This window comes from Falco cherrug, chromosome 17 (genome assembly GCF_023634085.1).
Source record: "Falco cherrug isolate bFalChe1 chromosome 17, bFalChe1.pri, whole genome shotgun sequence".
Taxonomy (NCBI): domain Eukaryota; kingdom Metazoa; phylum Chordata; class Aves; order Falconiformes; family Falconidae; genus Falco; species Falco cherrug.
The window spans coordinates 6,577,081-6,591,036 of record NC_073713.1 but is presented as its reverse complement, the minus strand read 5'-3'; the positions used below and the strand labels follow the sequence as shown (position 1 = coordinate 6,591,036).

Here is a 13,956-nt window from a genome sequence, read left to right as displayed (position 1 = left end):
ATGCCGCAGCTCGCACAGCAGCAGTGGATCCAGAGGAATACCCTACTCTGGTGCAAAACTGGCATTTAAGGATCCTCCCCAGATCAGTGCACAGCTGAACACCCCTCCCTTGCCATCACTTTTTCTTTCTGTACTGGCCCTCATAGCGAGATGTTATTATTCCAGGGAGGGCTCTTCCCAGGGTCCTCTCTTTTACTGGGGCCCAGTTCCCAGGCAACACAGGCTGTATTATCCATGTTCCAACAGGACGACACTTGACTGGGACACTTACTGGGTTGGTCCTCTCCTTGCAGATTAAGAAGTTTTATCCCAGGCTGATTCCCTGTTTCTAACATCCTGCTCATTTCATACAGTTAGCTGACACTACCAGATTAAATTTATCTAATCACGTGATTACCACTGTCACAAATTATGTCTGAATAGAGATGTTATTAAAACTATTATTATATTACGTTACCATGTGGTGGTCCTCAAGGCAGGTTCTAGGCTGTCCTGGCTGACAACCAAACCCATGCTCCCTCCCTCCCCGCTTTTCCTTTTTAATGAAGTGCCAGTTGCAAACATCTGCCTTCGCTCCTGTCCGACAGGCAGCTGCTGGGGGCACCAATACAGCGAAGCCAGAAGTTTTGCAAAAGCTCAGATTCCTGAAGACCCATACACCCTGCCTGCTGTATTGCAGCTGCAAGATTGTCAGAGCTGGACATAAACATCGAGAATAAAACCCAAAGCACCCTTAGCGATTAATGAAGTCTTTAACCTGTTGTTGTTCAGCATTTATGAGGATTCTGGTATCCTAAACCTTTCAACTTTGATTCCCAGGAAGAGGGGGAAGGAAGGAAAGTTCACATGACATTGGCTGACCTCAAGGTTGAATATGTAAAAAACATATTGATATTAAAAATAATAATATATATATAAAATAAGAAGTCCTTCATTTTTCATATCACATTAGCATGTTCTGCAGCTGCTTTTCTACTATTCCCCTTTCCTCTCACAGATGCCATCACATGCAGGATTGCAGAGACGTGCATCTGTGTGGATAAGGCACGGGGCAGTGAACTGTGCTGCTCTGAATTCTCACATCTCTGCACCTTGGTGAAAGCAACAATTGTGACCAACCCAGAGAAGCTGGGAAATGCACTGTGCACAGCAGGAGGAGTCGGTCCTCCATGTCCCACCTCCATCCCTCCCCCCGCCTGCCCCCATCTGCTACCTGGAGATTAAATGGAGTAAAATGAACACCAGAGGTTCCCATCACAAGCCTGAGCCCTTGAGAGCACACAATTAAAAACCAACCAAACAAAACATTCCCACCCACAAAACAGAACCCTCAAAACAACCAAACAAAAAGCCCCAACCAAAAAAACCAACAGCAAAAAGCACCCCAAACTCCTCCCTGGACTGACTTCAGTTACCACTGAGGTTTTGGGTTATTTGGGCTGTTGGAATTTATTATTTTTTTTCCTCCCCCTTTTTAAAGGCATTACTAGTGCAGGGGGACCAGTGCTCCTGCTGCCAGTCACATCCATCTTCCTGCAGAATTTCAAGCATCGCTGCTAAGAAAAACAGCTACAAAGTGATATTGGAGTAAAAAGGTCACACCAAAGGAGAGCTGCCTGTCTGTGCCTCGTACTTCTTTAACGTTATGCCTCTGACAGCTTAAAAAACAGCTAAACAGCTTAGGTCTCAGCGAGAGATTTCCAGGGTGCTCGAACATGACAAGTATGACATTTTAATTAGAGGCAAAGCTGCTGATTTGCTACGAACACCCTTCTGAGGCTGAGCAAGAGGAACGCTGTGGCACGCGGCAGCAGCGGTGGCCGTACGGGTCTGAGCCCTGCTCTTCCTACCGGAGCCCCTGGCACTTCTGCGGGCAGCACTACTGGTGTTACTGGGGCCTTTATCCCCCAGGGTCCCCAGTTTTCTGGCCTTAAGAGAAAGGATGATGGCTGGGCAACCCTGGCACGGACCGGGGCGCTTTGGAGACAGCACGCTAAGGAAAAACGCCATTGCATCACAATACTCCTGTTAAATAAAGTTAGGGCACCTCACCAGAGCGTCTGAATGGGAAGTGTTGGAGGACACTCTTACGGGAGCAAAATTTAATTATTTCCATTGCAAGTGTTATGACAAAGGAACCCTGCCCCCAGGGTGGGGGTGGGGGTGCTAGCTAGACAGCCATTCACCGTTTGGCCGGTGTTGATGCCATGTAATGCAGTTTGCCTTCAGCACGCCACAGAACCCAAGAAGGTAACTACAGCATCAGCAAGAAGCCTGCAAAGGTACAGTCTTTTTCACTCTGCTGTGATACAAAACCATCAGAAATAGAAGATATTAGCCACAGTCCTGCTATCTGCATGATATCCATAATAAAATCACCTGGAATGTCAAGCTCATAACAAGGCACTGAGAAGCACAGAGAGCAAACAGAGCAAGAGCTGTATAATTTCAGAGCTCAACAATTGTGACTAGTTCCAGTGCATTAAATTGCAGGCTTTCCTTGATTAACGAGACACGGGTAACCCCACCCAGGCACCTCTGTGTGCGAGAGGTCCATCGCAGGAGGGTGGCATCCTGAGAGCCACTTGGGACCCTGGCATTTACTCTCCGATTTGCTGCCTTGTTTCAATCCCCCAGGCACTGACTTAATACAAAAGATGTCATTACCCTTCCTCCCTTCCACTTCAGCTGATGAGTAAGAAAAAAGCACCAGCAGCCTCTTCCAAAACCCTGCCTGTGTCCACGCCCTGGTCTGAAGGCAGGGCACATTTAGCAGCCAGCACCGGGAAAGAGCTCCGGATTTCGGAGCTAGGCTTCAAAGCGGAACAGATGGCTCCAGCTCTTTGGCAGGGAAATACTATAACGGCTAAAAAAAAGACTGCGGACTGTACTGAGCAAGTGACGTCCCCCATCAGCTGAAGAGCAATTCTGCAGATACTCGCGCTGTGCATAGAGCTCCGCTCTTACAGAAAGTGAACATCATCCAAGAACAGGAACTAAGCTGGGAGTTGTCTGAAATAAGCCAGGTTACACGTATGCAATCTTTAGGTGATGCAAGGTGCCCCTTGGGGCGGTACAACTGGGGAGGGGGAGGAAGAAAAGTAAGGAGATATTAGCACAGGTGATGGAAACTTGGCTCCATATTGTATGGTGGGTACAAGCTACACAGCTCCTTTGCCTTATATATTTATTATATATTATAGCAGCCTTCAATCCCGCTCTGTACAGCCCCTTTCCTTCCTTTGAAAACCTGCATCATAAGCTGACGCTGGAAGGTGAACAGCATGAGCAGGTAGGCAAATGCTATTTCCATTCTCGAGGAATTTCTGTATGCCTCGTTTGGTTTTGTTGCAAACGAAGGTACCTTTTTAAGCTCCCTGCGAAATAAAACCTCACCAGCATTTCAATTCATAAGCTGCAGAGCTCCTTGCTCCAGCCACTGCAAATGCTACAAATGAATTGCTTTAATACAACCTGTTTTTAAATATCTGAAGGTTTTGCTTTGGTGTCAAAGGATGATGAAGACCAGAGTTCAAATATATTACACATTAATATTCTAAGTTAATGTAAAAATTAAAATTAAATAGAGGTTGGGCTTTTAAACCTTCTCGAGATCTGGAAGTTTTCAGGCAGCACTTCATGAATCATTTTGACTTTTCCCATAAGTAACATCATCCATTTCCCCACAGAAAACATGTCAATTGAAAACAACATCAACTATATCCCTTGATAATGTAATGAAGGTAGTTCCATGTACACAGCCAGAAGAAAACCTTTGCGGCATACCGACAATCTGAAACGCTTCTGTCAGGATCTGACAGCAGATAATTGCAAAACCGTATTGCACGGACACGCATCGCATTCCCACGGGGAAGGCAGGGTAGTGGACCCCCTTCAAGCAGAAGGCAAGCCTGGAAGCCAAAGACTTCTGTGCCCTGCAAGAGGTGGGAAGCAAACCAGGCATCTCCCCACCTTCGTGGTTGAGGAGCACACCTTCCTCCCGCACTGCTGTCCTCCGGTGGCGGCTGATCCCGTCGTCTCTCCCACGGAAAAGCAGCCTGTAGCCTGCCCTCCCCCTGCCCAGCTTCTGATAACGTCCTCACAACATGTTCAGCTGCTCAAAAGGAAAATAAATGCATGAGAAGAGACTAAGCTATTTTTAATAGCAGGCACTGCCATGGCAGTCATCCCTCCGGATCTTTCATTTAGCGTAGTCCAGAGACCTTCAGTGGGTCAAAGCTAACGTAAGGAAAGGCACGCCGCGTTAAACAACAACATGCAGTTATGATTTACACATCACGATACAGCTTAGTTCTTGCAGGGCATTTTAAACCCGATGTTCTGCCCTGTCCTGCTCCAACAGCTGCCAGCTTCCCCCGGACAGCCGGCGTTTCCCAGGCACACCGAGCCTCGAGGAAGCCGCTGAGAACTTCCCTGTCCTAGAGCAATTCCAACTGCTGGCCACGGCCGAGCAGGAGCTCCCTTCCGCACGCCATTCACCCCTCTTCCCAAGGGAAGGAGCCAGCCCCACATTTCTGAACAGATGGCACCGAAACACCAGCAACCAGGAGCAGACACCGAGGTTCAGCTAGAGGAGACGGTCCCCAGCACAGTTACACTTCCCAGCTCAAGCGCAGCTCCCGGAGCCTCGACAGCTGCCTGGTCACTCCTCGGGAGCCCGTTTGTCTGGAGCCCACCAGCCCCTCGCTGTAGGAAGCACGTGACGTGTTTGCATTACTGCCCTGCTGGGACCTGAAGCGTGCTGCACGCACAAGGAGACTTTACTTCTCCACCTCTAAAGGATAAAAAGCAACACTTGCTCAAGGAAGGACCCCCGGCTAGTAACATCCATCAGGGAAGATGCACCCTCTCCCCTCCAGAACTGTGGATTACTTGTTGACATTACAGCATTTTTCCAGCTAAGGGCATGAAAGAAAGTCATCATCCCAGGCTCATTTTGGAAGTGCTTGTCGAATCACAGCAGGGCTGTCACAAGCTACGTGAATGCTACTTACTGTGATAAAAGAATCGAATCCATGATGACTGTATGTTCTCCAGTGAAGTAATGCAGCTGTAGAACATCTTCCCGACGGAGATCAAGAATTATTTCCCAGCAGAGACATGACGTAGACCTTGACCTGAAAACAGCCAGTTCTCTTGTATATCAGCTGTTGACAACTTCTCTGGGGCTAGAAAGCCTCCTTTCCAGCACAGCGAGTAACCTACGCTGCCACCTAACTTACTGTTGAACAATTTCCCTGATTCTTCACCTCTGAAACCAGCCCCCCCAAAGAGGGCCAGGCATACAAATAGGATGTGTTTATCATAAAGCCGGTTCTACTCATCCGCAGAAGCATATCTCTAGCAGAAAGGATCGAAGCCAGGCAACTGAACTCAACTCCTTAAGCATCACTCTCCAGAAGACCCCCATCCCATCCCCTCTTAAAGCCTGGCCTTTTAAGCTAACACCTACAGCGGGCTGTTACAAGCCCACCTGCCCCTTGTCACTGACTAAGTACCTGCTAATTTTCCCAGCTGCTCAGGGCTCTTAAAAAAAGAAAAAAAAAAAAAAAAGGCGATGAGAATTTGGGGTAACCCTAATTAGATACTGCTTTCCTAAGCAGAAAGGCTTACAACCCATCTATGACAATCCCACAGCAGCATTTTGAAGTTACAACTGGAGGTTACTGGTAGCCCTCATGGCAGGGAACAGGATTCAGAGCTGCACCCACTCATTGTTTACGCTTAGAGCAGTCTTTCTAATGACAGCCTCAGTGGTTAAAGCCTGAGGTGCGGAGGCGGTCAATAAGTAATTTGAATGCTTAGGAAAAAAAGCTCTTGGCTCTTTTTTTCTGAAGGGATGGAGTGGAATTATTCTGGAATTTCTTTCCTCTGTGTTGCATCCATTTAAATACTCTCTACTAGTGATTTTTCTTCCTTCCTTGTTTTATTTTATTCTTGTTACAAAAATGAGATGTCAGAAAATCTGACACATTGCTGTACCATATGCTTAGTATCTATTTCCAGCAGCAGGTGAGAATTTCATGATTCAATTCCCACCTGTGCCAAGGCCGTTTTACACCAATTTGCTCTGTAGGGAAACATAGAATAAAAGCAATAAAATCTGCGGAAGACACGTGTATATATATGGGCTGCTGTACACATCTTCAGCATTGCCCATATGAAAAGGGAGTACATATACCCATTTCCATCACTGCACAGTAAGTATTACAACAGGAAAGCCTTGCCTAAAGCCAGCATCAACAAGCCAAAATGTTCTACCATCTTGGTCAGACTCTGGAAAATAACTTGTCGGCTTCTTTCTGCAGCTCCATTTTCTTTTACTCTTTTAGTGTTCATGCTTCGAAACTTCCATGAAAAATAAAACAACTATTTTCCTGTAATCACCAGGTGACAGGATACGGTGGTTTAAGCTGGAAGGCTGAAGTGATAAATGCTGGACTTGATGAATCTACAAATCCGTCCTTCCTGGAACAAATTTGGGTCTTGAAATCTTAGCATCATTCACCAGAGTCCTGTTCCCCAATCTATTAATCAGCGAGTCCTTGCCTTGAAGCAGCGTAATGATGTTTTCTTTCTGGTGTCTGATTGCCAGCTGGAGGGCTGTACAGCCAGTGGTATCTTCCAGGTCAAGCAGAGCACCAGCCTTAATCAAGGTCTTTATAATGGCCATATTGCCCTTGAGGACAGCGAGGTGCAAGGGTGTCCAGCCCACTTTGTTCTTAGCGTTGACATCTGCCTTGCACTCCAGCAGATTGATGACAGTCAAAAAGGAGCCCCGCTGGACTGCAAAATGGAGGGGGGCCCACTCTGATTTCTCGGCGATGTTGGGGTCTGCCCCACACCTCAGCAGCTCACAGACTACCGGCTCGTCGCTGTAGCGAGTGGCCAAGTGAAGTGGTGTCCAGTCCATGCTCCCTCTGGCATTCAGCTTGGCGTGGCTGTCTTTGAGCAGGTGGATGATTTCGATGTGCCCTTTGAAAGCAGCCAGGTGCAGGGGGGTCCAGCCTTTGTCTGTCTTCAGTTCCACATTGGCTCCGGATTTGATGAGCTTCTCACAGATGAGGTACTTGCCCCTCACCACGGCCAGGTGCAGGGCGCTGTAATGATTCTGATCCAGGCTGTTGACGGAGGTCCCGTTCTTCAGCAGGTAATGGACTACCCTGAACTTGCCCCTCTCCACAGCAACGTGAAGTGGGGTTCTGTGGTTCTTCTGCTTTTTCTCCAGGTCTGCTCCTTGACTGGCGAGCAGTTTCACCAGGCCGACGTGTCCAAAGCAAGCTGCCACATGGAGGGCCGTTTTCCCATCCACCTCCTGGGTGTTGGAGTCAGCCTGGCGAGACAGCAGTACTCGGGCCACATTCTCAAAGTTATTCTGGGATGCCAGGTGCAGAGGGGTCCACCCATCATGCTCTTGAGCGTTTACCTGCGCCTGGTGGTCCAGCAAGAGGCGTACGATTCTGTCGTCCCCGTTCTGAGCAGCGAAGTGAAGAGGTGTCCAACCATCATCGTCAGGCATGTTGATGTCCGCGCCGTGCTCCATCAGAACCGAGCAGATCTCTGGTGACCTCTTCTGAACAGCCATGATGAGGGGGGTGTAGCCACAGACTACCCGGCTGTTCACGTTGGCTTTACAGCTCAGGAGAAACTTCACCTTTTCCACATTTCCCTGGATCACCATGAGGTGAAGCAGCGTGAGGCCGTTTTGCTGGACTCTGCAGATTTCCTCGGACAGGATCTCCTCTGGACTTTCAGCCTGACCGTAAGCAGGTGGCATACGAACCTCCTGATTATCAGTTTCTAAAGGCGGGGTGGGGGGGGGTGGGTGGGGGAGAAACGGGAGAGAGTAAGGTCAAGTGAAATAGTTTGGTGTGCACGAGATGGGAGGGAGAGCATGGGAATCTTTACAGTATGAAACGAAATTAAATAAGTCATTTTAGAGACAGGGAATACGAAATGAGGCAAGGCTGCAGGCCCTTAGAAAGCAGCGAGAGGTCTGCCCTCTCCCCGCCGAGAACTGTCCCTGCCGTTTCCTGTACAGTTAGTTCATTTTCCTTCATTTAAAAGGAAAAGTCACCCACATGGAAAACATTCTTGAGCCAGATCCTTATCCCTGGAGAGCAAGGAAATAGGCTACTTCTTGTAGGTTTCTCCTTCTTTATTTTTGAATTATAAGTCCCCCACTTACCACCACTTCTGGTGTCTCGGGGGAAGGTGAACTCTTCTTTGTCACTCTCATTTTCAGGAAAGGGGGGAAAAAAAGCCATAAGACAAAGTTACTTATTTGCAGTCTGTAATGTCTGCATACAGCAATTTGCTACTGCTCTAGAAGTTGGTACTATCATTCCAGTGATTTCTATCCCATCCTGTTCTGACATCTAAACCGCAGCAGAGCAAATCACGACACTAACAGGAATGTGGGAGCCTGAGAACGATCTCTGGATATTAATGAGATTTTCCTCCTTTTACTTGTTTGCTCCCAAACATGCATATATTCTGCTTCCTCCCCGCAGCACGTGCCCACGGCCGGGGGCAGCATCCCAGCCGGTCACCTGCTTTATGGTACGGGGAACACCCCCCCCCACACACACACACCTCGCCCCCCATCGCTCCCCTCCGCTCAGGCACCTCGCTGCCCGCTGCCTGCACAGCTCGGCACAACTTCAAACCAGCAGCAGCTCTCAGCTCCTGCTTCGCCTTGGATGAGGCTGACTTCTAGGGACAATTACCTGCTGGTAGCTGGGCTAAAATTGTGACTATCCTGAAACCTGCTTTTTTTCTTAGTCAGAGAAACACAGGATTCACTTTTTTTTTCTTTTTTCTTTTTTTTTCTTTTTTTCTCCTACAAGACTTATTTAATTCCAGCGTCCTCAGTTCCATGGAGCTGGAAAATGGTCTTCTGCTCATGTATGCCAGTGCCACAAGCAGAACCCCTGTGATTCTGTGTCTGCCTGAGTTTCTTTTAAGGACCGAGGCCCGCCTGACATCAGAGCAAGCAGAAAGCTCTTCCTCTCAGACTGTCTATCATTCAGCACACTGGCTTGCTAAATTTATTTGCAGGTTTCCATCCCCATAAATGAATTACAGCTGCACAACCCACGCAAACAAACTGCGCCAAGGTGGCTGAGGTGCCCTTGTCTGATGCTAAACAATGACGAGGAAGGAAACACATCCTCAAGAGCTGGTAAGAGCAGGGAAAGGACTCAGTGGAATTTCCCGAGTGGTACTGGGAAGCCTTCCTCACCTGCTGGCTCCCAGAGATGGCAGGCTTGTGGGACATCTTCCTGACAAGACGCTCGTTCTCTGGATCTACGACATGGCTCTGTATCAGTGACAGCAGCATGTCTGTTTCCACAGGGATATCTACCAGAGCAAAAAGACTTGTTAGCTGTGCAGAATACCCAGACGGCCAGAACGCAGTCAGTACCCACGTCTTCCATGTATCCTCCATGTGGGGAGGAAGGAAAGAAGGAGAAAGATGTGTTGACAGCAAATGGGTACCAAACATTTCCAAGGTGACAGGCAATTTAGCTGGCAAAGAGTTATACACAAGCTCATCGCCCGCTTGTTAATCCAGCTGGCCCTTGGCTAATATGTATCACAACCAGCTACTGCACCTGTAAAGCTTGGCCTTTGCTTAGGGTCTTGGTCCCAACACCTCTTCATCAAGTCAGCCATCTGCTGGCATTCCCCTGGCCACTCGTTGCTGATGGGTTCTAGGCACGGCCTCTTCCCTGCTGCGACTTTGACGATAATGGCCATCATGTTGGCTCCTGAAAAAGAGCAACGGGCGCTGGGCTTTTCCTCTGTGAAAATGGCTGTAATCAACATTTCATAAGTGCAGTGCGTGTAAGAAGTGTTCATATTTACCTGCGTAAGGTTTCTTCTGCATAAGGACCTCCCAAATGACAATCCCAAAGCTGCAGGCAATGAGAGATCGTGAGCAAACACCCCCAGAGGTACACGGACATAAAGGTCACTTACCGCTTTCATCTTCTTGACAAACGGAAAAATAAGGAAGGAAGTTGCTCAGGATGGAAGGATTTCAGCCCCCTCACCAAAAGGACAAGATCTTATGAATCATCACATACATCCTTGATGCCTCAGTGAAAGGCTTGGGGTGGTGAATGAGTGACTTAGGACATCGCCTGTGAAAGTCAGGCTCTCGGTGCCTTTTTTGCACTTTATTTACTTCGGGGTTTAGAGACCTGCAAATTTATGTGGCCATGCAAACCCCCCTTTGTTTCTTCTTGCGTTACTGTGTAAGGCTAAGGAGCTGACGGATTTCCAGAACGTATATATGTAGCTCGTGTAAGTGGGCTGCAAAGCACTTTGGCCCAAAGGAAAACAATGAAGTTGAAATCTTTTCTCCACCAGCTACTGACCGAAATGAAGCTGAACACCAAAGCAGGCAAGCAGTAGTACAGCTGTGTTAAAATCAGAACAAATCTGAGCAGCGACTGCTATGGAAGGGCAGACACTGTCTGTTCCGTGCTCTAAACTTACTCCTCCATCACTTCCAGCAGCCTCACAGGGTACGATGGAACTGAAGGAGCCTGCAGCCCACGTGGGCTCGGTGAGCCCAGAGGTGCATCGGGTAAGAGGCGGGTGGTTAACCACAGATAACCCCACTGCCCCTCACTCTCCACCACGGAGGCTGGAGTGCCACGCATCACTCCCGGTGTGTTCCCCACCGAGGACACGAGGCAAGGCAGAGAGCCAGAACATAAACGCAGTGAGGCAGCGTGCCAGCCTTGCTCGGTGTCGAGCTAGGTGGCACCTCTGTGGGACCTCTGAACAGGGACCTTACCTGTACACATCGTATTTGATTCCTGGGGGTTTGCTGTTCTGGAGAAACATCTCGGGGGGGATGTAGCTCAAAGTGCCTCTCAAAGCAGAACTTTCAATATATTGCATTCGGCTAGACTGCTCCATCCATTTTGATAGCCCGAAGTCCGAGATCTGCAAGCAGAAAAATGAAAGCCTCTCCAATTTAGCTCATAATCTCACCCCTCCTTATATTAGCTGGGAAATAACCTCCATCCTTCATGGTCAGGGATGTGAGGAGGTGTCTAGCAGCTGAAACTTGATAAAACCCTGATAAAATTGTAATTTTTTCGCTGAGTCAAGCAGATCAGTGTTTCCTCCTCAGTTGGAGCCTTAAGTTCCCAGTTCTGGCACAAATTGCCTGGATGATCTTGCGAATACCATGTAATATGTCTACCAGCTGCTTCTCCTAAGCCCCACCGGTCAATCTTTCATTGAGTGCTCCTGAAGAACCTAACTCACTAGGATTCTGCACTCATTTGGCAAAAATAACCTTTCTCTTATTTGAGAAATAACTCATCCCTACAAACATGGTATTAAGGTCGCACCTTGACATGCATATTCCCATCTAGGAGAATGTTCCCCGGTTTTAGATCTAAGTGCAGCAAAGGAGGTGTCATGCTATGCAGGAAATTCATAGCCAAGCCCATCTCATGGATAACCCGGAATTTGAGCTGCCACGACATTTTGTGAGTGGGAAGAATTTTCTCCAAGGACCCTCTCGCCATATATTCCATCACTATCCCCAAAGGACTGTTGCAGACCCCGTAGATAGTGACAATGTGCTGGAATTTGATTTTCTCCATCTTAGTTGCCTCTTCCATTAGACAGTTCATACTGGTCCTGCAAAAATAAAAAATAAAAACAATTTAAAAAGTGGAACCAAAGAATGGTATCAGACGATTCACAGGCTGTTACTGTACAGTAGCTTAGTGACATCCAGCCTTTCCAAGCAGCCCTGCCGACCCCAAAATGATTAATTCCAATTTGCCTCTTGAATTGGTGATGCAACCACATCATGACTAAAATCTAGTACACAAGGTGTTATGACGTCTCAAAATGAGCCGAGGATTGTTTGGGCAAATTCAGCCACGATGCACCTAGACAAAGCGATCAAAACGTCCATCTCAGCCCAGCTCTCAAGAGACCTGCAGTGATCACAGAAAGCCTCGTCCACGTGCCCGTTCCCATACTGTGGCGAAATTCCCAAGTGACGCTTCCCTGAAAGTGCGATGTCAGGAGCAGGTGCAGCACGGTGAGCCATGCTTTTGTCAGACACCACGTGCCCACAGGGCAGCTTCAGTGACAGCCTGCACGCAGGTGGCCAGTGTCCAGGGACACACTCACCTGCTGAGCCCAGGGTCCAGGGACACACTCACCTGCGGAGCCCAGGGTCCAGGGACACACTCACCTGCGGAGCCCAGGGTCCAGGGACACACTCACCTGCGGAGCCCAGGGTCCAGGGACACACTCACCTGCGGAGCCCAGGGTCCAGGGACACACTCACCTGCTGAGCCCAGGGTCCAGGGACACACTCACCTGCGGAGCAGGACATAGGAGGCTTGCAGTGCCCCAGGGCATGCCTCGGCTGCACCTATCCCCATGCCTCTGCCTGCAGCTTTCTGTCGCTGAGCACTGGGAATGTGGTCCCAAAGGGAGTCTAGACATGCTTGTCCGTCGCTGCCTGTTTCGGCAGACCTGTTTCACTAAATCTTTACATTTCCTAACCTGCTGAACGAGTTGGGGTGCCCAGAGCACGCTGACAGCAGCCAAGCAGTGAAGTGCCAAAACTACATTTAAAAAGCACACCCTAGGAATGAATCCGAGCTTGCAACAACATCATGCCAGGCCACTAATAGCTCTAAACACAGTTCAGCTAAGCAAATCCTCCTGCCAGACTTCCTCCAGCAGGCTCCCCACAGCAAAATGTGCCTCTGTGTTGAGGACTCCCAGCCCACGGCAGGGGAAAGGCTTGACACAGGGGAGCAGTTGCAACCTGCAGCAGGGAGGGTTGCAGATCGCTCCTTCCCCCTCCCCGGGAAGTGATGGGCATGGAGAGAGAAGTGACTTCTGTGATTTCTGGGTCCCTTCCTGGGACAGACTCGCTGGGCGCAGCCCCCCTCTGCCCCCTGCCCCGGGCACTGGTGAGGGCTGACGGCCCAGGAGCTTGGGCTGGACCCTGGGGCAGCCCAGCGTGGTGGGGAGCAGTGGGGGGACGGGGTTTGGCCCAGAGGAGGCATTCGCACCATCAGCACAGAGACGTGAGAACGCACAGCAGGAAGGTGGGTGTTGGACAAGCAGAGGGAGCCCCAAGAGATGAGGCTTCCAAGGGAGAAAAGCCAGAGCCCCAGAGCAGTTCCCATGGAAGAATCCGAGTGTTTCAGCCCTCTGGGAGATACTGTGGCTGTTCTTCTTCTGTGGGTTCCCGGTGATATTTTTTCTCTCCTCAGCCTCAACAGACCTATGAACCACGGGCCTTCACAGCTGACAGAAGCTGAGGCCAGAGCCGTCTTCCAGCCGCCCTCTTTCCTTCTCTTGGGTGATACATAGATTCAGTGGCAGCCACCAAGCACCTGCCCTCCCAGCTTTCCCGTGCCCACAGGGGCATCTTCCATCAGCCCACAAAATGCATCTCCTCTTTCCTCCTGACAAGCAAACCCACCCAAGGTTAACAAACTTGCTGTCAATTTGCCCCATCATGTTGAAGGAACAGTGCGAAGCAGCTGGTGATGCATCCGGAATGTGAGCAGATGGAAGTCACCGCACCGTTGCCTCCACGCGTCGCTCCTGCGGGGACACGTTGTTTTCACAAGCCCACAGACAGGAGTGCTTAGGACTTTCACAAGCTTCTCTGAAACGGTTGCCTCCTTCACCCCCTTACCAGACAACCGCACCACTGTGCTTTTTTCCGACTGAGTGGCCTGGAAGCTGTCAGATTTGCATCTGGGTCTCGTATGTGGTGCTGCCGGAGAAACCAGAACCATTTTATAACAGGCATGGCAAGGCTCACGCCAGATGGATACACCGTGCACTCGAGGAGGTTCTCTGGGGGTATGTGTGTGCCTTAGACAAAGTGCACACCGAGGGTCTGCCTCTCGCAAAAGCAGA

General features: G+C 49.4%; 1 protein-coding gene across 1 annotated transcript; it reads right to left on the bottom strand.

Moving 5' to 3' along the window:
- Positions 1-6,070: 6,070 nt before the first annotated feature.
- Positions 6,071-11,952, bottom strand: ANKK1 (ankyrin repeat and kinase domain containing 1). Its single transcript, XM_055728548.1, has 7 exons — positions 11,397-11,952; positions 10,832-10,983; positions 9,892-9,941; positions 9,639-9,794; positions 9,266-9,384; positions 8,210-8,255; positions 6,071-7,821 (listed from the first exon to the last, which is right to left on the bottom strand). Exons 1-7 carry the CDS (start codon positions 11,682-11,684, stop codon positions 6,473-6,475), a joined length of 2,160 nt encoding a protein of 719 aa, XP_055584523.1. The 5' UTR covers positions 11,685-11,952; the 3' UTR covers positions 6,071-6,472.
- Positions 11,953-13,956: the final 2,004 nt, after the last annotated feature.

Coding starts and splice junctions, on each gene's coding strand:
- ANKK1 (XM_055728548.1), bottom strand. CDS start 11,684: ATGAACTGTCTAATGGAAGAGGCAACTAAGATGGAGAAAATCAAATTC. Junction 9,942..10,831: donor ATCAAATACGATGTGTACAG/GTAAGGTCCCTG, acceptor CATTGCCTGCAG/CTTTGGGATTGTCATTTGGG. Junction 8,256..9,265: donor CCATCTCTGGGAGCCAGCAG/GTGAGGAAGGCT, acceptor CCTGAAAATGAG/AGTGACAAAGAAGAGTTCAC.